Genomic DNA, 26743 nt, shown 5'->3' with positions numbered 1-26743 from the left:
GTGTGGCTTTTTTGTTTTGTTGCAAAGTGACGGAAGGTTTAATCAAGGAAGCAGGTAATTCATCAATCCTAAAGAAGGTGCCTGTACTACCCTGACAGAGCGCACATGGTTTTAGACCAACTTGAACCAGGCCAGCTGTCAAGCACACACACACACACACACACACACACACACACCACACACACGCACATCGCCGCACACACATACGCACACGCGCAGTCGCACTCAACCAGACACACTCTCATTCAATGCTGCGCACACACACACACACACACACACACACACACACACACACACACACACACACACACACACACACACACACACACACACACAGACACAGACACACACAGACCAAAACACACAGAAGCAGAGTCGCACCGACATACACACACACACAAACAAACACACACGCACACACGTACCAAGCTAACAATTAACACAAATAGGCTCTCTTTTACAGGCTCACACGTAGTCTGCAGGCCATCACATTGTTAATGAAGGGTTGTTACATCCACTCAAGTTCTCACTGTGGGGCCAAATGTTGACTAGTCACACCAAGTCAGGCTGTTAAGGAAGTAGGGCTAACTTTTCAGAACAACAGAAACTGAAAACAAACACTCCCACACAATCACACACACATAAACACACCCACAAGCATGCAAACACACACACAAACACGCCCACAAGCATGCAAACGCACACATTATGTCCAGGTCAAATTGGAATACCATGAACCAGTAAGCTACTTATTAATGAAATGAACAGTGGAATGATCAACAAACTCTAAATTCTACATAAACATTCTCACTATGGTATTATAGAGTCTCATGAAAAAAAGCTCAAGATTAAAACAACTCAAAATAATAATAATAATAATAATAATAATAATAATAATAATAATAATAATAATAATAATAATAATAAACCAATCAACACGATTAATCTCAGTGGAGTTATATAGCGGCGCATTAACTACAATCCGGCGTCGTGTGGCAGATGCTCAGCCTCCGGGCTATGGCGTACTCACTGAACACTGTACCGTCCGTCACCGAGCGACATCAGCCCAGTGCTCCGGCTCCGCTCGCAGAGCAGGAGGAGCCGTCGCCACACGGTGTCTCTCTCCTGCTGAACAACCACTGTTCGCCTCATTTAGCTTGTCTGGAGCTCTCCTCTCCCCCTCTCTCCCGCCTACGTAACCCTCCCTCCCTTCCTCGCACAGCCATCTCCTGACTGCACAGGGCTGGTCCGGAATAGCTAGAAGATCCGCTCCCAGAACTATACTTTTTTTGTGTGTTTGAAAAAGAAAAGGAAGGCCGGAGAACCTTGACTTCAGACAGGAAGAGTGGATCTGAGAGGACCTCGTCTCGGATGCAGAGCGCGTGGTTAAAACGTGGGTCTGTCTCCGTGGCGACTGATGAATTATCGTTGACTGGGCGCTAAATGTTCTCCTGAGCAGGAACGCTGAACTTCTGCCGAGCTGCCTTCACTCAGATACGCATCTGTGGCGGAATCTGGAGGTGCTACCGGATGCTGTCATCTTTCCCAGGTTCCGTCTGCCCGTGCCAGCGGACAGACCGGTTGATAAAGTCACAGCTCAATGTCGCTGAGCGGGCTGCTGCTGGCTGATTGGTTCACTATTCAAACTTCAAACAAGTTTGAATAGAATTTAATTAAGCCGCATAATGTTTCCCACAGAGATGGAAGAGGATGAGGAAGGTTCTTACCTGACAAGGCGTAGGACCCGCAGGCCTGATGCTCAAAGTGTGGCCTGGTTGCAGCGCTGGTAGCTGGGCTTGGGAGACAGACACAAAGAGACAAAGCAATATGGCGCATGCTCATTTTTCTCATAGGGAAACACTGCAACAATGTGACCAAAATACATAAAAATTGAAATTATATTAAACAAATGTAAACATAATAAGTCATATTGTCAGGCACGATTCTTACCAGATGTTACCCGCAGCTTTACCAGTAAAATAACGGACTGAATGTTACAGAGGTAAAACCAACATAACATAAATCAAGATATTGTGTTTTTTATTGAGGAGTAATTGCAGAGGAGAGTTTGTCTTCACCATAACCATTTTCCTTCCTCTATATTACAGAAGAAGAAAAAAAAGACCCTGAAATGCACTTGTGGGCATCCGGAGATAACAAAGCAGATACTATTGATATCCTCATCAATCCCCCCATCATGAATCACACCCTGTGACTCAACCCCGCAGATCAATAAATCCACCGCGAGCACGACAACAACACTGAGAGCTTTAAGAGGGTCTGCATAATGTCACTCGCTAGCGGTAATATACACTGTTAGAAAAGATGATGCAACGCATTCAAGAGCCGCGTTAGGCTGGGAACACCACCGGAGACTCAGTACACCCAGACTGGTGGAGCTGCTAAACCAAGCTTCAGATGATCTCCAAGAGAAATAAAAGAAAAGAGGGTTTTATAAAGTTTGCGTGCAAAGTTCGCTGGCGAGAAATAAAACATGTCTTTGCTGTGTCAACTCCCTTTTTTTTAATGGGGAAAGGTAAAATGTCAGCTTTGCATATTCCGGTAGTTGTGACTTTCTTCACCTTATCTCTTTGGGATGAGATAAATAAATGAAATAACTTCCATCAAGAGCCATAAAACACGATCCCTGACAGCTTGTGGTATTTATGAGCCCGGGTCTCAAACTCAGATTTATTTGCGATGAATAGGTCGACTTCCCTCTCTCCTCATTTGCATCGGCACTTGGCCATGTTAAGCGTAGGCCAATGGTGAATTTTTAAAAGGCTGGCATCAATCTTGTGGAAAGGGCTGCATCCTCTGAGGTAGACCTTGCAGAAAAGTGGGCTCCCTTCCTAGGAGCGAAAAGGTAGTGCTACTTCTGAATTAGATGAACTAGAGGCCTATTTAGGATAGGAATATTCCAGGTGTTTACATATAAGCCATCGGTGGGTGCCCCCCCCCCCCCCTTGTCATTTATGGCTGTTTCTTCAGCACCTTGGTCAACCAACTGCTGTTTTTAGTGTGCTATAATAAACTTGAACTTCTATATACTTGAAGAACACACGTAAAATAAACATAATCACAATTTGTATTACATTCAATACAACAAAACCTAAATTGTTCAAACTAGCAAAGGCAGTTGAAGTGAAGCCGTGAATCTGGGGACTTGGAGACTAAAACACTTCTCTGCTCTCTGCTCGTAGGGCTACAATCCCCATCTGGCGGAAACAAAAAACTGTCTCAATCCAAATGTGTTGATTCCTAAACACAATTTTAGCAGCACTGGGTGAGGGTAACATATGGCAAATCAATTACAAGACTAATTCTTGAAACAAAAAACATGGCAAGTGCATTCCTAATCAAGAGGAGTGCCTGAGCTGCTGTAAGTTTTGACAACAATTAATCCTCATTCCCGGCAAGGAGGGCCATATTGACACCTATTTCTAATTTGAATATTCAATTATAATGTGGTGCACCTCATCAAATTACCATAGAACTGGGAACATGGCCTAAAAGATTTAAGTAATTACAACTCTGATAAGGAAGTCGTTTGGTCCCATAAAGGCTGTACCATGGTTTAAAATACAATTACTTGGGCTGTGCAACCCGAGGAGGACTGTTCAGTCATTGGTCAAGAGTCTATCGTTACTACGCGATAATTTCCATCTAATGTTTCAAGCAGTCAAATAAGATGGATTAATTCTTTTATTGAGGAAACAGAGGATGACGGCTTACGATTCACACAAAGCGAAACCTGGTTTGAGACACGGGTGTTGAGACTCAGGGGATAGTCAGGGGAGGGGAGGAGATGAGGACAGGAGAAGAGGGTGAGGGAGTAGCAGGAGAGGGAGAGAGAGAGAGGGAGAGCAGGAGAGGGAGAGAGAGAGGGAGAGAGAGAGAGGAGAGAGAGAGAGGAGAGAGAGAGAGAGAGAGAGAGAGAGAGAGAGCGAGAGAGAGAGAGAGAGAGAGAGAGAAAGAGAGGGAGAGGGAGAGGGAGAGAGAGAGAGAGGGAGAGAGAGAGGGAGAGAGAGGGAGAGAGAGAGAGAGAGAGAGAGAGAGAGAGAGAGAGAGAGAGAGAGAGAGAGAGAGAAAGAGAATGGGAGAGAGAGAGAGAGTGAGAGAGAGAGAATGGGAGAGAGAGAGAGAGTGAGAGAGAGAGAATGGGAGAGAGAGAGAGAGAGAGAGAGAGAGAGAGAGAGAGAGAGAGAGAGAGAGAGAGAGAGAGAGAGAGAGAGAGAGAGAATGGGAGAGAGAGAGAGAGAGAGGGAGAGAGAGAGAGTGAGAGAAAGAGAAAGAGAGGGAGAGGAGAGGGAGAGGAGAGAGAGAGAGAGAGAGAGAGAGAGAGAGAGAGAGAGGGAAAGAGAATGAGAGAGAGAGTGAGAGAGAGAGAATGGGAGAGAGAGAGAGAGAGAGAGAGTGAGAGAGAGAGAATGGGAGAGAGAGAGAGAGAGAGAGAGAGAGAGAGAGAGAGAGAGAGAGAGAGAATGGGAGAGAGAGAGAGAGTGTGCTGGGATTGCTTGTTTTGACACATCTCGCCCCTTCCCGTGACAACGACTCTACACAACCCTCCATGTGCCAAGTGTGCTGCTTTGTGGGTGCTACCTTCCCACCCATCATTACACTGCGTTAAGATGGTGGGTGTCAGGTGTTGAAAAGACGGCCTTTTCTGAAGACACCGGTGGTGGATCCTCCAGTGCCTCTCGGCACATCAGACCCGTCTTGATCACCATTTTTGATTTGTTGTAGGCGTCGGCGTTCGGCATCGTTTATCTTGCTGTAGCGTTGTTAGAAAACGACAAAATAATGAAGGAGTAAACTCAGTCTCTTACTGTACATTTAGCCTGTCAGGCGGCGCGCCGACCGCCACACACACACCGGGAGCTCTCTTTACTCCTCTCCCCCCTCCCGAGGGTGTGGGAGTGTTGTGGCGTGGAGGTTGAGGCAGCGGGGAATGACGGGAGACACAATAGCTCACAGGGTGCGCCGCCAAACAGTCACATGAGGCAGGGCCATGCAAGATGCATAGATATGCCAAAGCCGTGCTGATGACTTTTCTATCACACAAATGCAAGCGCACACACACACAAATGCGCACAAACACACAAACACACACACACACACACACACCTCGTTTTGGGTGTTTAGAATATGCCTTTATAACGTTTTCAACAGCCAAACATTTGATAAAAAAAGCCGTATCGTGTTTACAGAACACTTACAGACGCGTCAAAACCTCACAAGGCTAATTTATGCTACGAGTCGCCATATAAATGTAATATCTTCCTCAGTTATGACAGTTTTATCAGCAGGACCAATGGCGCGGTTGGCCATGTGGTAAGGACAGTTGAACTGAATATTTTTTTTTTGTTTTTGCGAGAAGATGATATTTGGTATTGCATTTCTCAAACACATACACATAGAAAAAACTACTCAAACTGTAGATTACTTTCGTGTTGCCGAAAGGTTTGTTTGTTTATTGTATTGCTTACATATTAGTTTCAACAAAGAATATGAAAACATTTCATAAGCTCCAGTTGCCATGCAACTGTATCTAGGGTCGTCCGGGTCTGGACCCACACATCAGGACCGGCTCTGCCATGCCTCAGGCCACTTCAAATCTGAGAGGGCTCACCGCCGGGCTCAGAATGATAAGGCTCATTAAAAATGTCGACATTATTGACTGTATTTAAAAACATCTTTCCCTCTGAACTGCAAAGGGTACTTAAATTTAAGAGCGCTACTCTCCAGTGGCCATAAAGTTGTTATAGATAGCCCCAAGGAGACTTTTCTTTATGGTGAACGATCACATTTGAATAAAGGCCTGCCCTGCCACACTACAGTGACAGTCTAGTATCGACAGCCATAGTTCCCTCCCGGAGCCCTGAGTCACAACGTGAGAACCTGTGCATGCCCAGGCCAGTGGGGAAAGAATCAGTGCAAATTTTTACTGAGCAGGAAGAATGCAGACGAAGAAGGAAAATATCCATTTTCATCCAGGCTAGCAAGGAGTATCTACTGGCCACAGCCTTCCCCTTAGTTTGACTGAGCATTAAAGACGTTAAGGAGTCAAAGAAGAAGAAGAAGAAGAAGAAGAAGGCTTTAGCTGGCATGAATTTGAATATTAATTCCAAAAAGAAAAAAGAGAAAAGGAGAGCGTATGATCTCAGCAGGCATCGGGCGAGGGGGTTGGCGGCTGCTGGCGGGGGCTGGAGGTGGGTGGGTTTGCTTAGAGGTGCAATTTATCCCATCCCCCCGACCTCGCAACAACATGAACGTCAGGCTTCCAAAGGAGCAGAGGATTACTGGGCGCGTGCTGCCTACAAGCTCGGACCGTCTCCCAGAGCCAAACACCGATATTCACAAATCAGCAGTTCTACGAAAGCATCTTCTCTTTGAACTTGTGGTTCTTCTTCTAATCTCTCATCTCTCATCCAGTCGAGTTGCCCATGTTTTAACGGAGTTCATAAACACGCTCTATCTCACTCCAACCATCTCTTGTGCTATGAAGAACGTCTTTCCTTTTCAAACTTTGACTCACGACCTGACGGAGAGATTCCTACTTCTGTCTGAACCAACCCGTACCCATGCCAAAACCTCTCCCTCTCCCTCACTCCCCCCCCCCTCTCTCTCCCCCTCTCTCCCTCTCCCTCTCTCTCTCTCTCTCCCCATCCCTCTCTCCCTCCCACCCTCTACAGTGCCAACACCACACCTAAGGAGTCTCGATTGTTTATTTACAATTTGCCGTGGAATTCCCCAGCCCCGTGCGATGGGATAAATAATGGAGCTGTTTGATCTGGATGCGCTACAAAGGCCTGCAAGTTCTCGCTGAGCCCCAGGCGGAGCAACATTGAGCAAGTGTGCCCCCGTGTGTGTGTGTGTGTGCCCCCGTGTGTGTGTGTGTGTGTGCCCCCGTGTGTGTGTGTGTGTGTGTGTGTGTGTGTGTGTGTGTGTGTGTGTGTGTGTGTGTGTGTGTGTGTGTGTGTGTGTGTGTGTGTGTGTGTGTGTGTGTGTGTGTGTTTGTGTGCGTGCCCGTGTGTGTGTGCCCGTGTGTGTGTATGTGCATAGAGAGTTAGAAAGGGCCTCTGAGCTCTCCTCCCTTCCTCTGCAATCTGTGTCTCCCTCTCCAGGCCATGCAGCTCTTCCTCCTCCTTCCTCCTCCTCCTCCCGCTCCCCCCCCCCCCCCCCCCCCCTCCTGTCCCGGGTACCGCCTCCAGGAGCTCTGCACAATTCGCAGGAGTTTAGCCCTCATTCAACTCTGCCTCTGGTTGAGGGGTCCCTGGTCTCGTCCTCCCGTCTCCTCAGTGTACCCCTGCCACCGGTGGTCCAGGCGCAACCTTTTACAACAGATCACCCCCCGAAGAGGGCCGGAGCAAAACCTGTGTCGGGGCTGCTCTGGGTGCCACTAAACCGACACATTATATTGGAAGGGGGGAGACATGAGTCTGAGGGAACCGGTGCAACAAACACAAGCAACACGGAGAGAAGGAGAAGAGAAGGGGTTCATCTGTCAACCTTTATTCTTACCTTGCTGTGCTGGTTTTGGTTTTATTGGCGACGGAGGGCAGGCCCCTCTGTGTTGGAGGAAGATCTCCGGCACTGTACCATATGCTCATATTGTTCAACTCACTGTGGGAAACACACATCTGACGATTAATCCCAGCGATATCTCACGGTTAAGAGTTTCATCATGCATTATATGTAATTTGGCGGACACTATTCAACAGCGTGTAACAATACTGGAAGGATGGAATTCATTCTGAGCATGGTTGGGACCAGTGGGAGTAGAACCCCTCACCCTGGCTTTGTAGATGCCTTGCTCTTAAACTAAACAGAGCCATTCAATGTTCATTCGATATTGTTAAGCCTCCCCCTTAACCCGCACACCCCCCCACACCCCTCTTGCGTTACATGAACACCCTTACTGTACCGGCACCGATATAAGTAAGTTGCTTTGGAAAGAAACGTCTTCTGAATATGTCTGCCATAATCTAAATGTAAATTTGATCCAAGTCCATGCAGAAACAATGCTCTTTGAACATCGCTTGATGATGGACGATACGTAATCAAGGAACAACCACTCACCCGATACAGGTGTAGCGAGTACGGGGGAGCTTGGACCGGCCCATGACCTGAATGTCATAGAGAACCGTCTGGGCCGAAGCACGCGGGCAGATCTTCACACAGAGCCTCCTCTTCCTCAGCGCAGGCTCCTCTAACGAAGCAGGGGCAACAGATCAAAAAAAAAATATGTTGCGTGATGATGAAGATTAAGGTATTTTTTCAACATGCAAGATGGCCCCTGATCATCTCTTCTGGAATTCATCGCCGCCTGGATTCTTTAATTCTGCCTCCTGAATATTTTTTGAATTAGCATTAAATTCTTCTTCCATGTTCCAGTTTGTTCAGGAGCAGGTAAGGGCGAGGCATCTCGTTGGAGGGGGGCTGTAGACAGGGGGGCTGAATATGGGATTGAACCCAGGCCCGATGGACTGGGACTCAAACCCCCCTAGCCGCTACTCTATCCCGTAAGCAATCTAATATGTTACAATATATTTGCTGGATGACTTGCTTGGATTAAAAGAAAATAGCCACAGAATCCACGTGCATTATTATAACCTTAATCATTTTAGTAGGTAAAAATGACAGAGGCAAGTGAACCCTCTATCAGCCATAGTGCACAACAGGGATTTTAAAGCTGGATATTCCAGATAGGATCTCATACATAATGTCAGAGGGATACATTAAACATGGATTCACACAAAGTAATAAAACATTAAATAACACCATGGCCAAACAAAACAATCTCTTTTGTTCGTTCTGGTACGAAAACACAAAACATTGCCATGCCATATATTGCGTTCGTGCAGTGCTCATTTATTTCCTCTGCAGAGCCGGGAAGTGTAGTGCAAATGCGTGATAGTAAAAATAATAAATAATCTGTCCTTACTCCCCGCACCAAAATATTATTACGTTTCCAAGGCGTGGATGAGGACGGGCAGCAGCAGGAGGAGAAGTGTGAATACATAGCACTCAAAAAGCACTAAAGCATTGGGGAATGCATTTCATTAATATTAGATAACCCCTATCCACTCGTCCTCTCCTCAAATAAATACATAAATAAATAAGCCCCTCATAAAGAAAAGCACAGCTCCAGCTGAGATAAACAATGACTCATGATTCTCTTCCCTCTTGTACCTCCGGGGCAAAATGTTTATTTTATTCCCACAGACTACCATAAATTAAGCTAACCTGCACCAATAAAACATTCACTATCTCAAGCAAAGCTGCCCTGAAGGACCGCAACCATAAGCTTATTCCAGAGGCAGAACACAGCAGACAAAAGAAATGCAGCTCAGAATATGAAAGGCAGAAAAAGGCGGGTGTGCTTGTGTTGTTTTGTGTTTGTGGTGTTTGTGATGTTTGCTTACTGGTGTCCAACGTTTCCAGGACGGGCGTGAAGCCCATTGGCATGGCATCTCGGAGGTCAATGAACTTCATGTCCACAACTACACTGTCTTGCTTTGCTCCGAGGGAGAAAAAGAGAGAGAGGTATCATTGAAAATGATATCCATAAACGTCCACATGAAATATATAAGTTCTTTACAGTGTGACGTATGATGGTAGCGTATGTGAACAGAATACATGAACATAGTTCATAATACTGATTTCAATAGTAAATTGTAATAACATACTTTTTAAAACCTTGTTGAAACAAGGTGATGAAAATCCATTTTTAAATCACATCTTTAAAAACTGAAAAAAAAACGTTCTTATGTGGCCCCTTCAGTTTATTTAAATTGTATTTATAGTTTTTATATAGACTTAAAAAGGAATATGGATACATATCATTGCTTTGCATGGAACAGTATTGTAGCTCTATCTTCTTTCATTCTTCCATATTTTACTATAAATATTCAGAATAGTTTTCCATCATAATGTGACAAAGGAAGGCATCTCTCCCGACCTAGAGCGCCAGGAATCACAACTTATTTACTCGCTTGCCATATATCCAGGGGCTAATTCTGCTGAATCTGTTTTTGTCGTACACAATTAGAATTGAGGCGTCATTGATTGGCAGACAAAATAGCCTTTGTTGATGGCTCTGTCATGTTACATCTGTGTCAGCACATTGAAAACAATGCCGACATGAATTTAAAAAAACATACACAGGTAATGGAGGGAGGCTATTGGTTGAGCTTTATTCTTAACAGAGAGAGAGAGGCCATAAAGTAAACAGGGTATTATAAAGGATATCTATGAAAGACCATGAAAGAAGAACAATTATGATTATTTTCATATTACTACTCATGCACTAATTATTATACACGCGAACAAAAAATCCAGTAAATAGTTGATACTATATTAAATTTTATAGTTTAGTATTATGACTGAGATATGGGTACTTTGAATGTTTGTAGTGGGGATTATAGCTATTAATTCATTATTATTACTGAAATAATGTTATCTAGGCATAGATGGATCTTGCATCATCAGATACAACATATAAATAGCAGACCTAACCAGATGGGCTTTAGATGTGTATTTTCCATTAAGAGAGACTAGTTAAACTGAAATAAAAATGTAATCGCTTGAGATATCATCTCTGAAGAATCCCAGGTTACAATTTGAAACCCTCTATGTAGGCTATACATTTGAATAACAACCAACACTATTCTCAGGAGGATGCAAAACGTAAAGAAGTTAAATCTCAAAAAAGGTATTATTAGTTAAGAACTAGGGGCGTCGGAAATTTGAAGACATAACACTTTTGTTTGAGTGCTGGGTTCCCATATTGCAGATCCTGTCATGACTTTAGCCCTTGCAGAAGCAAAACACCAAACCCCACCATACAGGTGTTGGAGAAACGCTGTTGCTGGGAGAAAGAAGAAGTTTCCATCTGCACATACGTTTTTTCTGGTGAAACAGAGATAGCGGGTGACCTTGGATTTGAATAAGCCGTCCTTCCACAGGTCTGCATCTCCGCCATCTGTTGTTTGTGCAACCTATGTGAAAAAACAGAAGAAGAGGAGAAAAAAGAGAAGGCAACACATGGAGAAAAAACTGCGGTGCATAAGGTGGGATAAAGTTAATGTATGTGCGCCACGAGCATGTTGCTTTCCTGCCTTTTCTCCTACCATACGCTAGACTTAATTAAGGCTTGCCAGCACCACTGCTCCATCTCATTAGTGCTCTGTGTGGGTAAAGGAGTCTCAGCCTCCACCAAAAAGGTGGCTAAAAATACTGTCCCCCAGGGACCAGGCTGATTAAAGATGCCCGACAAAGATCTGCTCTAATAAGGAAAAAATCCCAAACTTGTTATTTTTTTGCTTCTGTGGGAAAGCAGGGATTATATTTGGCACGAATATGAGGGAGACCTTAAAACTCTATTGTATCCGCTGAGCATCTGCTAAAAGAGTCACACCTTGTTTTGGGTCTGTCGTTTGTTTGTGTTGACTTCGAAGCCACCAGCAAATACAACTGACGATAACGTGCCAATGAACAATAAGAATATATTAAAACCGAAAATAATGTGCCCATGGACGACACAAACCCCTGTTTGTAGTTTGTCTTTGTTGCGTCAGTGGAGGCGGAGATGGAGAGAGAATATAGCTCATCGATAGCACGTTTAGTGATTGCATTTTGCGAGTCAAACTAAAGGTCTCATACATCACTCCTCAAGAATGACAAAGCAAAAACATATCCTGCCCTCGGATCCACAAAGAGTCTCCTCCATCGTTTTAGCAAATACGCCCGATTGGAACGTCATGTTCCATTGGCCATCACGGGCCAATCCCCTAAATAACTGCCAGGCTTATTTTCTAAGGGGATCTTTTACAAAGAGGAGTCAATCTAATGAGGTTCATTCAAATGAAGAAGTCATGGATCTCCGCACCCACCCACACACATTACTACCCCCCCTGCTTGACAATAATGATGAATGACCCCCACAGTGTCTGGGTATTGCAGGGGGGGGGGGGGGGGGGGGGGATTCATGGCATGGAGAGACTCATGCAAAACCACCACTGACTAGATGGGATGAGCAGGAGAGGAGGGGTGGGTGGGGGATGCAGGGGGAGAGAGAGAGAGAGGAAGATGGATAGATAACAGAGAGAGAGAGAGAGAAAAAGAGAGAGAGAGCGACAGAGAGACAGAGACACACAGAGGGAGGCAGAGAGAAAGATAAAAGGCAGTGAGACTCAAAAAGGAGAGAGAGAGAGAGAGAGGCAAGAAAAGAGAGAGAGATTGCAGGCTCCCCCAATGGGAGTGCCGTGAGAGGCGTCCCAGAAGGAAACCAATACATCATCAGCCTCGCTCTCTCTCCCCTACAAGACAAGCCGTCTCGGCCACTTTTTCCAGGTCAGTAGCCAGCGCATCCTGTCAGAGTAAACACAGGGCTGGCTGGGTGAAACCTAAAGTCAAGTTGAGGGCTAACGAGGGCGGGGTCCTCTGAAGAGGCACCTCAGGCATCATCCTGCCAGTGCGGGCAGCCGAGGTGCGACGCCGCTCGCATGTGAATCACCCACCAACTGCTCAGACGTCGCCCCCGAGGCAACGGCTCAAAATCAACCGGGAAAAAAAAAGTAATAAATAAAAGGTAGAGGGGGGGTTTGTGTTTACAAGTCCTTTCCTTTTTTTTTTACTTTTGAGATGACTACAACGCTGAAGGACGACAAGATACACTCGGAGAAAAAAAAGAAAGAGGAGATGTTAAGGCGCCGAGCGATGATGGCGCGAGGGCAGGGCTGTATGCATACTCACAGACGGGCCGTCTAACCCCGAGTTCCACGACTGCTACGCTGAAGGAGATCCAAAGACTGCTCTAGGACAAAGTGTTTAACCAGGATCACGTCGAGGAAGAATTAATGTCTGTGCCTAGTAGTCACACTTCCTCTTCTGGTAATATCACAAGGAACTGTGATGAATAACTGTAGCACTGAGGGCACTTCTGCACTACAGAAGCTAGCCTGGTACGGTCCCCATAGCATCTGACCTGCAGCACCTTATGGCTCTCAATCAAGAACTCATTTAGAGCAAATAGAACAAAACATATATACCGGTCCATAGAGTCACATAGAGATATCATTGGTTGGTTACTTTAGAAGGCAACTTATTTTAAAGCATATCTGACATAAATGGCAACTTTACACCTACATTAATTGAAGCAAGACAGCAATTCTATCTTTTTAACAAGTTACATAATAAGAACATCCAAAAACAGATGAATCATCCCAAATATTATTTAGTAGAAGCGATAGCAGAGTATTGATGAGTATGCTTGGATGAGCAACATCCAACACCAAGCAGGAGAGAGACCAAATGTCATAACAAATCACATTCAGATCCCTAATAAGTACTTCTTCAAATAAACTTGTGTTATGGTAATGAATTCATGTCAAATACCCAGCTGGATTTGAATTATACACACACAGACACAAACAGACACACAGACACACACACACACACACAGACACACAGACACACGCACACACACACACACACACACACACACACACACACACACACACACACACACACACACACACACACACACACACACACACACACCCACCCCTGTGCAGCCCTACCAGGGCGTGTGGGCTGTGTGGATGTGTCTGCCCGGGATGTCTGACGTGGGGAGGGGTGGTTGGCGGTGGCTCGGTGAAGCTCCATCCCAGTGGAGGGTGTTTGATCACAGCCTCTGCTCTCTAGCGTAAAAACAACCTGCTTACGTTCAGAGATTTGATCACACTTTAGGAGGCAGCAAAAGTGGGAATCAGCCGCCTTTATGCACTGTATTAAGAGTATGGATCAACATCTATTTCAAGTCTACATACACTCAATCCTTTAAGAAAATACGTAATGCAATAGTGGTTTTCTGATGAACGTATCCATATCTGTCCTCTATCGTAGAAGTTCATGCAGTCTTTTGCATCCAGTTTATTGGTGGAAAATATTAGGATCATATTTTATGGCTAAATTTATTAATATTTTCTTTTTAATAAATAAATGAAAGTTACGCTGGAGCTACAAGCATATCTAGTACACAAAAAAACGAAGGTTTAATAAGTAGGGCAGTTCTGTATCAAATTGCCCGTAACTCCCTTTGCATCTACATATGTTCATATCAGGTGCATAGAAATGGTAAAGAAGACGAAGATTATACTACTGAGACAAAGGAATTGCACGAGGTTCTGTATAGTAGGCCCTATGTGAGCCATAAGGTCTTATGTATTGTATCAGTCGTCGCTTAACTTTCAGATAGGATTTTACTCGCACGCTTTGAGAGACAGAATCTCACACTTCCTTTGTGTAACACTTTTATTTTCACGCCATGGCCCTGCTTCACAGAGGTGTCATAGCAGGATAAACAGGGCTGGAGCTCATACCATTTATTCATGGGAGCGCTGGATTTAGGCATGCCAGCTTCCCAGCAGGCCTATAGACAAATCTAGTCGAGCACACATTCAATACCCACACTGGGATTTCATCATCCCTAACAGACTCCACATGTAGGCTAAGTAGTGTGTTATAACACTGTTTGTACCTGGATATTACACAGATGTTAACATAATCATGTTTACAAATTCCCTGCTGGATTAGAAAATGATACACAAAAAAAGTCAGATTCAAGGCTTGAACACAGAACCTAAATTATATTAATGTTGCGTTGTGCTAAGTGTAAACGAGCTTCATCAACAAACTCCAGCAAACACCGGTTTCCAACCTCATTTCCAAGTGTGTATTACAAGGGAACAATTGTGAACACACTTTTGTTCCAAGCCCTGCATAACATGCACAATGTTATGCACATCAAACTGCCACGCATAGTGCAGAGCTGGAGCACAGAAGCAGGCAGGAAGTCTGGTGGGGAATCTCTTTGTTTGTCAGTCTACCATGTGGTGTGTGTTTAGCTTCCCTGCCAGTGGCTCCATTTCCATGCCAGCCTGCCATCATCTGCCAGCTTACAATAAACAGGGATTGTAGGTCGGAGCACCATGGGAAATGAAGGAAAAAGAACGGAGAAGCAGGAGGAAGAGGAAGGGGGTTTAGGAAGCTCCTCTCCATACATGGACCAGAGCCAGGACAGAGAAAATGATATTCGTTCCATTTTGGGGACACTACTACCCAACGCGTCTCACAATACTGTTCGTAGACTCGTTGATAGCATTTGGTCAACGTTTACAGGTGTAACGTTCTCTTAGATTATTCCATCTCCACACCTGTACTCTCTACCATGACCCAGATATCCTTAGTCTTGTATAACTTGTTATGCTAGCAATACCATTTCCAATGAGTCTAAATGCAAAATGGCAGTTGAAAGCGTTGGGCATCTGCTAAGGATCATTAAATCTTAGCCTCTGGTGAGTCTTGCAAAGAGTGTCTTAATATGAATAAATACATTTGGGAAGAGGAACTCTGAAAATCATCAAAGTAAACTTAATAAATAAGTAATTATCTGTTGCTACTGAACAAATAGTAATCCCTTTAAATGCTGCCAACAATATGGCTGTGTTGGATTGTACAAATATGTTCTTTGTGTTTTATTATGTAATTTAACATGAGAAAAAAACCTGAATACATCAATTATTACAAAGCTTAATTCCTCAAATTACTACATCGCTGTAACGCAGATTTGTAATGCAGTGTTTGACTAGAAGGCCCGTCTACTCACAACTTGGTAGCCATTAGGGACCTTGTGCAGCGATGCGACCACCCCAACAGACCCAATGGGCTCTGGCAGGTCTGGGCTTCTGCTCGGATCCAGCGTGTCAGACATATGGGGGGGACTGAAAATACAGTGACCATACTTTAGCATCCCTAGGCATAATGCAATCAGAACATGAATGCATGTGCTGAAACGTAGCAAGGCAGTGCAGGACTGGGGGAGTCGGCTTTCATTTGCATATGTTTTACAAACGACTAGAACATCCGTGCTGTTGGTGGAAGAAGCCATCACTCGTCATGCAGAGGTGAGGTTAATGTTAATGCCGGTTCTAAGTCAATTGAGGGAGAGTGAACACATAGGCTGCATCCTGGTGGTTCCCCCCTCACTAAGACTATTAGAACTCCACAGTAATGACTTCTGCCTTATTACGCTCCGGAAGAAAGAAGGGCTTTCTAATCCTTGGCCGGATGATAAGTGAGACCAACGACGAAAAAACATTTGGAGACCACTCCATGACTTCACCAAATACAAATTAGTAGAAGTGATCACATATTTGCAAGGAAATACCAATCAATTGCTATCTATTCCTGTCCAGGGGAATTTTAGCCTAATGGGTATGCAAGCCTTTAATAGGCTAAGTGGTTTCCAAAGGTTCCTCTCCACTTTTATTAGATTACTTTAAAGCATCCAGCTGACAAAGTTGCTGCACTTAATCTTGATGTTTACAGAATCTATTGCAATTAAGCTGATCAAATTAAAGGATAATTTATACAACAAACAGCGATTTGTAAAGCAAAATGCTGGATAGTTTTACGTATTCAGACAAAACTGAAAAACAAATGAGCAAGAATGAATTATACTTTTTGGAGCCTTAACTTGGAATTCTGTAATATAAAATCAACTATCAACTGGTGTCAAGCATATATGATTATTCCAACATTAATTGTTCACTTTATTCCTTCAATAACGTTGCATGCAAATAAATGTCAATGAATAATAAAATGTTAATTTTACTAAGGTTTAACGAAAAATAACAAAAGATTTCCAAATGTGAACACATAAAATCAACAGCCTCGAAAGCAAATGAGTCAAATTATTAATGACAATATAAAATGGCCTATGTGGGAACACTGTGCTCCGACCCAATGAAGAAATGTCTGTTAACTCTCTAACGTTACTCATACACATTTCACACACACAATGCAGTGAAATGAGAATCATACTTATCGTTATTCAGTTGACTTTTAAAAGCCGTCTTGTTTGGAGTCAACAATCAACTTCAGATTTAGACTCTGGACTTTGACACCTTTCCAGGGAAACGTTTCCGGATCATTTGTGTCGCATGAGTAAATATTAACTTTGCAGGTTCAACGCCCACCTCTGTTCTATCGATGATGATGTCACGATAGCGTTTTAGAACAACGTCTTTGACATCATATTATTGTTAATCGCTTAAACATATTCAATTAAATTCAATCTTATCTCACATTGAGTTAAAGATATTTGAGTTTTCTGACAAATGTTTTTCTGTCACATGGACTGTTACCCTGCGTACCCTCCGGGCAGCGGGCGCGTTCACGTATTTTGCGGCGCGTCAAATGCTGCTCGAGTTGAAATATTTCAACTTTTCGGCAGCAAACGCGTGATGACAGCCAATCAGCGTTCAACAGCGTTGCCACTGAGGCGTTGCCACTGAGTGACATGCCGTAACAGCCAATCAGTGTTACTCCCTTGGAGTGACCTAGAGTTCACTACCGTTACATTTATTTAGTAACTCGAAAAAACCCACAAATCAGCATTCTGTAGTGTAGTTGTGTTTACAGTTAAACTAAACTATGAGTATGCTAAAGGGCTAGAATAACAACCCCAAACAAAACCCAGTTGGGTGCCAGGCAGCACCAGCCTTCCAGGCTCCGAATGGTCTCATGAACCCATAAACGACGGGCATTCCGACGTCTCTCCCTCTTCCACAACAGGTAAAGACATGCAATGCTCGTAATGTCGGCCATGGTTGTGAATGAATTCAGAAGCACAGCGGGCAAAACTTGCCGTGCCGCGAAACTTCCCACGCTGCAAAACTGCGGCGCAGCAAAACTTTTGCTGCGCGTCAAAACCTTTGCTGCGCCGCAAAACTTTTGCTGCGCCGCAAAACTTCGGCGTCAACGCGTTCGGGCCAACACAGTCTCACTCCGAGAACGTCAAATACCGACTGTTGGCAAAGCCCCTCAGAAGTGTTACCTGCAAGACCTAATGGTTCAGAATGTGGTGGAAAAACAGTTTTTGAGATAGGAAGGTCCTACCGCCCTGAAATTTGAATACCTTATTCTAAGGCCTAACTGGGACCCCCGCACGAAACTTGGCCCGGTCGGACCCCGAGGGCCGGAATGGGGGGCCCTTCCTGCCCTAAACTTGGCCCAGTCGGACCCCGAGTGCCGGAAGGGGGGGCCTGGACTTTCATAATCCTCGCTTGGTGACTGTAAAGGATGTTTGGTCGGATGTTATGACGAAGAATCATAATGTGAATGGGAATATTCTATAAATGTCTTGATATCATCTTTCGTCTCAACACTTCTGCTGCAGCCACTTAAAGTCTCACTCCGAGAACCTTAAAATATGAATCAATTCATTAGAAGTATGAAAATATCTTCCCGGTTACGTAACGGGGCAAACAAGGTGTCCTTTGACATCTACGTTTCGAGGCGATTGCAACAGTGCCACACATGATCATATTTGAATATGTTTCGGGGTAGTAATTAGCTGTCGATTTTGGAGGCCTTTATCAATAATGACCAGCTATAGATTTGCTTCCCGATGGAGATTTTTGACAAATTACATGTTATTTAGCATCTACACGTTAAGCTGAGTCCAATGAGATCAAGCTTGCCCTCTTGCTACACCGAGATCATGTCCTAGACCTAGGTGTACCATGTAAAATACATGTTACCATTTTCTAGAGTGTCATGCTTGGTGTCATTGGACTCAACTCAACGTGTAGAGGCTAAATAACATGTCATTTGTCACAAATTTCTATCGGGAAGCAAATCAATAGCTGCTCATTATTGATTAAGGCCTCCAATTTCGACAGCTAATTACTACCATTAAACATGTTCGAATATGCTCATGTGTGGCACCGTTGCAATCGCCTGGAAGCGTAGATGTTGAAGGACACCTTGTTCTCCCTCTTACGCCACCGGAAAGATATTTACATGCTTTTGATTGACTAATGAATTGATTCAGCTATTCCCCCAGAAGTCTGGGGTCAAAAGGTCAAAAGGAGCCGGCACCACGCCGCTTATGAGTCAAAAGTTAATGTGTATTTCTCTCATACATTTTGTCATTATTAAAGAGAGGCCTGATTCTCAGATATGCAGGTTGGATGGCTACGGTGTAGGTCTGGGAATAACTTCAGGCCAAAATCTTGCAAGCGAGCCGCTGGGTGCAGGTGCAACGAGATGGAGCACTTGCTGAGTCATTTCCTGTAGGGCCGGAGCCACAGGTTGAAGCGTATGCGTCCTATGAGACCCCCTTTGATATATAAGAGACCTCAAAGTAAAGCTTACTTAAATGTCGTCGACCCAGTCACCTATTGCATCACTTCCTTTAGGGCTTCGGCCTCCTAATTGATCATTGTAGTATAATTGAATGCCCTCTTTCATATATATGATACCTCCACCACTGGGACGTGGCAACAATTCTCCAAATCCATATGGGGAGGGGGGGGTGATGCTTGTGGACAGTAGGGTTGTACACTAGACATAAATAGGAAGAAAACTCAGGAGAAGGAATGACCTCTCATAAATATTTAATAAATTGTTTCAAATAACCCTGCCTCGTTAAATCAATGAGCTTGGTGTTTTGCTTTCAAAAATAGGTTATAGAAGAAGTCTAAACTGCAGAAAATAAAAACATCCAAGCTGCCTTTTAAGGATACCTTGGAATATCCGTCTATTTTTTAACCATCGGACACTAGTTTACGACAAAAACAACACAATTTACGGCAGCTCATTTGCCGCGTGGTTTTTAGAGCCATGTAACTGTACGTCCACACCAGGAGCGACCAAAGCGTCAAAGACGCTCTGGTCGCTCACAAAGTTTCGCTGCGAATTTTTCTGTTCGCTTTGGTCGCTCAAGTCGCTCATGACGTACAATTCAATTATGCAGACGCATTTAAAGGAGCCATGCGTTTAGTAGGCCCTACAGACAGCCATATCAAATAGTGAACTCTCCCATACACCTTGGCCATATTGCCGAGACGGTTTTGCTTGTTCGATAAAGTGCTTCGACAACAAGTAGGACAGTGATTCCCCCCAATATAAAAAAAATCCTAAAATGTAGGCTAATTACAACCGAGAACAAAAAACCCTGCGTGCTGTAGTAGTTCAAATATGTTTCACTGATCTGGATCTGCAAATCATGATCTGCACTCATTCGTCGCATTCAAAACAAATAGACACTGGGACACATGGCTAATTTGCATACGTGCACAGGTCTGGTTGGCTCCGCAAGGCAAATAATGGAACATATCTATCTATCTATCTAGGCCTTTCTGTCTATCTATCTATCAACGCGTGTCTAGTTTTCATGTGATGTATTGTGTGTATTATCCAGTCAGACTTGTTCTGTGTGGTATTGTAGGCTACTGTCCTGTGTGGGACGAACCACCTAAATGGATTCCCGACGATTTGTGTCGTTTGGTATTAATAAAGACTTGACTATCTATCTATCTAGACTATTTAATTAAAAAATATTCACCTCAGGCTCCGTGAATAGTGGGGAATAGAGGGATAAAAGACAAGAGATATATCCCTTGTCATTTATCCCTCGTCTTGTCGATTAGTTTGTTTATGTGACGATTTCAAATACTTTTTTGGTTTTGTTTAAAGCATGCTACACGCGATTGGTTGGTTAGATTGGTGGCATGTAGAGCAAATTATAATGATTCCCGCTTAAATACGAACGTTCTAGATGTAGCCTATAAATACTCCCGCTTATCATCACTTGATATCCAAACCACTATGGCGTTTCGATCTCTGAACTGAAAAAGGGTGGGTTCGTACAACACCGGGTGCCCAGTTACAGCCGCGATTAATACTTCAGCCGACATTTTGTTCAGTGAGTGAATAAAGGTAGGTAGGAACCAAAGTGCCTGCCGATGTTCCCTGGGATCCACGCAAGCGAAGAGCGTCTACATTCCGATTGGCTGTCAGTGTTTGGTCGCTGAAGCGAATAATAGTCATTTGCATAAAGTTAAAAAGTTTTCAACTTCTTTTTGACGCTCTGGTCGCTCAACTTTGGCCGCTGGTAGCGTTGGTCGCTTTGGTCGCTCTGGTCGCTCTTGCCCATAGAAAGTGAATGACTTCCGGCGATTTGGTCGCTCAATTCGCTTCTGGTGTGGACGGACAGTAACTGTACGTCCACACCAGGAGCGACCAAAGCGTCAAAGACGCTTTGGTCGCTGCGAATTTTCGCTGCGAATTTTTCTGTTCGCTTTGGTCGCTCAAGTCGCTCATGACCTACAATTCAATTATGCAGACGCATTTAAAGGAGCCGTATGCGTTTAGTAGGCCCTACAGACAGCCATATCAAATATTGAACTCTCCCATACACCTTGGCCATATTGCCGAGACGGTTTTGCTTGTTCGATAAAGTGCTTCGACAACAAGTAGGACAGTGATTCCCCCCAATATAAAAAAAATCCTAAAATGTAGGCTAATTACAACCGAGAACAAAAAACCCTGCGTGCTGTAGTAGTTGAAATATGTTTCACTGATCTGGATCTGCAAATCATGATCTGCACTCATTCGTCGCATTCAAAACAAATAGACGTTGGCGCACATGGCTAATTTGCATACGTGCACAGGACTGGTTGGCTCCGCAAGGCAAATAATGGAACATATCTATCTATCTAGGCCTTTCTGTCTATCTATCTATCAACGCGTGTCTAGTTTTAATGTGATGTATTGTGTGTATGTCCAGTCAGACTTGTTCTGTGTGGTCTTGTAGGCTACTGTCCTGTGTGGGACGAACCACCTAAATGGATTCCCGACGATTTGTGTCGTTTGGTATTAATAAAGACTTGACTATCTATCTATCTAGACTATTTAATTAAAAATTATTCACCTCAGGCTCCGTGAATAGTGGGGAATAGAGGGATAAAAGACAAGAGATATATCCCTTGTCATTTATCCCTCGTCTTGTCGATTAGTTTGTTTATGTGACGGTTTTGTTTAAAGCATGCTACACGCGATTGGTTGGTTAGATTGGTGGCATGTAGAGCAAATTATAATGATTCCCGCTTAAATACGAACGTTCTAGATGTAGCCTATAAATACTCCCGCTTATCATCACTTGATATCCAAACCACTATGGCGTTTCGATCTCTGAACTGAAAAAGGGTGGGTTCGTACAACACCGGGTGCCCAGTTACAGCCGCGATTAATACTTCAGCCGACATTTTGTTCAGTGAGTGAATAAAGGTAGGTAGGAACCAAAGTGCCTGCCGATGTTCCCTGGGATCCACGCAAGCGAAGAGCGTCTACATTCCGATTGGCTGTCAGTGTTTGGTCGCTGAAGCGAATAATAGTCATTTGCATAAAGTTAAAAAGTTTTCAACTTCTTTTTGACGCTCTGGTCGCTCAACTTTGGCCGCTGGTAGCGTTGGTCGCTTTGGTCGCTTTGGTCGCTCTTGCCCATAGAAAGTGAATGACTTCCGGCGATTTGGTCGCTCAATTCGCTTCTGGTGTGGACGGACAGTAAGGATTAGAGGGGCTGGTGGATAGCAACCACCATAGCAACCATGACGGTCAAGTGACTGGATTCAGCCCCGTTGAAAAAAATAGAATACCACCCTCAGGAGATTAATGATATTTAAATGATTATGACCATGAAGTCTTTATTTGCATGGGTTTACATTTCGTTCTGTGTAGCATGGAAAAATCGGAGAAACACTCCCATTCGGAATGCATTGGTTTACATTTCTTTCTTTGGAGCACAGTTATTTTTATTTATTTTCAGTTTTTGAGGAGGTGCTTCAAAGATGCTAATTTTTCTGCAATAATCCAAAATCAAATGGAAAAACCCGTTGGCTTTTTGTCAAGGGAACCCAGGGCGACGCTCACTTCCGGGTTGGCCAACACACGTCATCCCTCCACCACTATACTGTAATAACGCATGTTGAAGTTGAATGATAATGAATTAATTTATTCTTTATTCTGCCTTAGTATTTATTCATTTGGCAGCGAAATGCAGTGTGTGTGTGTGTGTGTGTGTGTGTGTGTGTGTGTGTGTGTGTGTGTGTGTGTGTGTGTGTGTGTGTGTGTGTATAACACGCTATTTTATGTTGAAATGCGACGTAATCCAGTGTTCACGAAAACGTACGTGTTTCTAACAAGATGATATCATTAAAAGTTACATAAAGTAACGGTTTAATAACACAAAAGCAGGAAACACGTGAGCTGCATTTCCCATTCAGATAAAAAAGATTAATAAAGATCATACACATTCACTGACTGAGGATTATTCAAGGGAAAAGTACATTTCTCGGTAGAAATGTCATTAGAAACACGTTAAATGGTGAATATGTCCTAAAATATTGCATCTCCCATTCAGTTAATGCTGGGTTTTTCGTATCATATGCACATATGCACGCGAAATGGACGTATCCGCCCTCCACAGTAGTTAATGCTGGGTTTTGCGTATCGTATGCACACGAAATGGTCATTGGGCGTATGTAGGCTACTGCACGCATCTTGAAAGTGTCAAACCGTGCGATCTGTGCGCATATTGGTGAGACTGGAAAAGCTGTCATATTCTTAGTTATCACAGACAATTTTTAACAATAAATGTTCTGTACGGAGCTCCTTAAGGGACAATAGGGAGAAAGCTCCCGGACAGAACCTTAGATGGAAGTCGTGCTTAGTGACAAATCACGACAAATACTTCCAGTTGATATGCATGAGTTTGAAAATTGTGTTTTTTGACACGAACATTTAGAAATACGAATATAATAGATTAAATAACGTGACAATGTCACCTATTTTCGTGAGCCCGGGATGCCTGTACGCCGGCCATTATCGCCCGATGAAATATTCTTCGTCATATCTATCAAACCAAACATCCTTCACATTCGCCGAACGACGATTATGAAAGTAAAATGCACATTTCTCGCTAAAAATGTTTACATAAACACTTTTAATGGTTTAACTATGCTAAAATATCATATTTTCCACCCAGGATAAAAAGTATGTCCGCCATTTTCACAGAAGAATATCCTAAAAACTATCCAATAGGAAAGATGCTCACAGCGTCTATTAGAGACGTAGTGAGGCACCCCCCATTCCGTATGCAGAAGACGCCGAAGGGTACCTTTACCGTCACCGAGCGAATAAAAAGGGTACCTTTCCCGTCAGTCACCGACGCTAAAGGGCCTTTGCCAACAGTCGGTATTTGACGTTCTCGGAGTGAGACTGTGTTGTTCGGGCAGCAAATGCATCTTTTGGTGTGAACGCAGGGTTACAGTGATTTCTCTGCAATGGCATTCATGGGTTTAAATGGTTCTATGATGGCCGAAGAGTCAACCTACACTATTGTTGTACAATGATGGGGGAACACGCGCTACGTGTGCTGATTCACATCCAATACCTTCAGGGTAACATGTCTAGGTCTAATGTAAATTGAATTGTTACATTTCATTTCAAAGAACAGTCACTAACATGTGGCGAAATTGGCTATACTGCTGCCTTTTACCTTCAAGTGTATGTTTTATTCATTCGTGCCCAGCCTGTAGATTATTGAACATATTAACACCTAGATCAAGCTTAACTTTTGCCATGATGTAGGCTACTACAACTGTCATATGCTGAACTATGGGCCAATTGATAGAAAGTGAGTTTCACAGATTAGATTTCCTAGTATACTAATAACACAGTTACTTTATATGACCTAAGCCTCATTATTATGCATAAACAGCAATTAAGTATATTCATTGTTAATAGCATGCATGGCACAGACATATACTTCACAATGTATGCTAATTTAGGCAATAATTGAGGTTAACATTGGCGGGCAGATTGAAAAATAACGCAAGGCTTATTAGCTGATTGTATCGCGTTTTCTTTGAATTTTCTTTACCGATGTGCTCTGTTGTGATAGTCGACTTCTCGCTGTTGATCTCCAAACTGCTCTGCCATGGAGGCGTTGACATCCAGCTAATGCATCCATGCTCACCTTCTGCCGAAATCAAAACACTGCGGAAAAGTATTCAGGTGTCAAAGCTCAAAAAAGGAAAAAAAAGTGCATCTGGCTGTGAGCAATGAAGCACCTGCTGAAGTAATCGTCTAATTATGGAATAGGTGAGGACACACTCATTGGAAGTCTTGAGATATCAGCAACACATGCTAACAACTGTGAAAGGCATCAGCGATTGCAGTGTTTTTGAGGTGAGGTGAGGTGTGTGTGATGCATGTGACAGAAAGTCTGTTGTGTGTATGTGTGTGTGTTTGTGTGTGTGTGTTTGTGTGTGGGGGGGGGGGGTCTCTTAACTCTTAACCCTTACTGGTCGAGAGTTCACTTTAGGTCTCACCACACAGATAAGGTCACCAAAGGCATCAATGCTTGCAGACATACACACACAAGGGACATGCACAAGCACACAAACACAAACAAAAGCACACACACACTAGATACACTTGAGCATGTCATTGTGAATTCAAAATACAATGCATTTATGAGTAGTATCATATCTGTTCATGTTCCACTGAAAATGATGGCTACCCCGAATAGCATAACAGCAGCATGAACCAAACAGCAGTATAATGCCACGGACTAAATTATGCCTCAAGTGAATCTCTTCACACCCGACCGGTCGGAACAGCAAAAGGTTTTCTTTTCACGTGTAAAGGTCATTCAGTGTGGTTTGTAATGGGGCTGACACCCGTCTGGGGACGGAAGATGGAGATTTCCTGTGTTACCACCCTGAGAGTAATAATATCCCTATCTCAACTTGGGAAATCTACTCTGGCCCAATGTCCCCATCGCCCGCATGAGCCTATTATGGGCTGTGTAGAAATCTGCAGGTCTCATTTTCAGATATGACCCACGCCCCCCCCCCCCCCCCCCCCTCTCCCTTGCCACTCTCTCCTCTTGTCTGTGCACATAAAAAACCCCTGTGTCTTCTGAATAGCTTATAATAACACACTTTAAGGAGCCCGCGCTTACCGGCCCCACAGGACGCCGCTTCGCAAGGCTTTATAATATCCATGCTTTGTGCAATTAAAGGTCACTTGCTCTAGTCTCATTGCTGCCATGTCTGCCCCCCAACCCAGAAACAAAAACACAGCCAGACCCAGGGTGGCTTTTAATATAATTGGAGTTGTTGTTGTGGTCATCTGTTTTATTTTTTTGGAATGGCCATTTAAGTTCATGGTGTATGACTCCCATCTCTACACCGCACTCAGCTCCACTGAATCAGATGTTTTGATTGAAACTAAGTTTTTCACAAAAAAAACACTTTTAAATGTACCTTCTAATCAAATAATTCATTTCAATATGTAAAAGAAATGTATTTTACATATTGAATTATAAATGTAATATTTCCATTACAATGAGTTATAGCAATATATACACAGTGATATCAGCTCGTGTTCCCCAAGTTCACTGTGTCCAGTGAAAGTCACATGAAATTGTTAGCCTCCAGTGATGCGCGCAGTGACATTTTATACGGCCTCCCCTTTGACCTGCCTCCGCATCTCTCTCCCTCATAATTGTAACCTGACATCACATGCATGGCCGTGCGCATGCACATGCACAATATGTCATAAAATAGTGTCATAAAAACACACACATATGCATTGGCAAATAAACACCCGCACATTCAAACACGCGCAACCACCCACCCGCACACACACACACACACACACACACACACACACACACACACACACACACACACACACACACACACACACACACACACACACACACACACACACACACACACACACACACACACACACACACACACACACACACACACACACACACACACACACACGTCCCCCGTCTGTTGGAGAGTCTGGC

General features: G+C 43.7%; 1 protein-coding gene and 1 long non-coding RNA gene across 3 annotated transcripts in view; one reads left to right on the top strand and one right to left on the bottom strand.

Annotated features, from left to right (window-relative positions):
* Positions 1-16912, bottom strand: part of mvb12bb (multivesicular body subunit 12Bb) — a 21259-nt gene extending 4347 nt beyond the window's left edge. Inside the window, exons 1-6 of one of the 2 annotated variants that reach the window (XM_060054965.1) lie at positions 15674-16912; positions 10908-11003; positions 9429-9519; positions 8083-8212; positions 7525-7626; positions 1728-1790 (exon numbers count right to left, since the gene is read on the bottom strand). In XM_060054965.1, the coding sequence (XP_059910948.1) occupies positions 1760-1790; positions 7525-7626; positions 8083-8212; positions 9429-9519; positions 10908-11003; positions 15674-15955 (732 nt within the window). In that variant the 5' untranslated portion in view covers positions 15956-16912 and the 3' untranslated portion in view covers positions 1728-1759. Of the gene's footprint in view, positions 1-1727; positions 1796-7524; positions 7627-8082; positions 8213-9428; positions 9520-10907; positions 11004-15673 lie in introns of both variants that reach the window. The other variant, XM_060054963.1, reaches the window with a different exon arrangement.
* Positions 1-26743, top strand: part of LOC132460005 (uncharacterized) — a 146957-nt gene that overhangs the window by 2183 nt on the left and 118031 nt on the right. The window lies entirely within an intron of this gene.

Source organism: Gadus macrocephalus, chromosome 6, assembly GCF_031168955.1.
Source record: "Gadus macrocephalus chromosome 6, ASM3116895v1".
NCBI lineage: Eukaryota > Metazoa > Chordata > Actinopteri > Gadiformes > Gadidae > Gadus > Gadus macrocephalus.
Note: the sequence above shows the minus strand (reverse complement) of the source record. Positions and strands in the feature narration are given on the sequence as shown.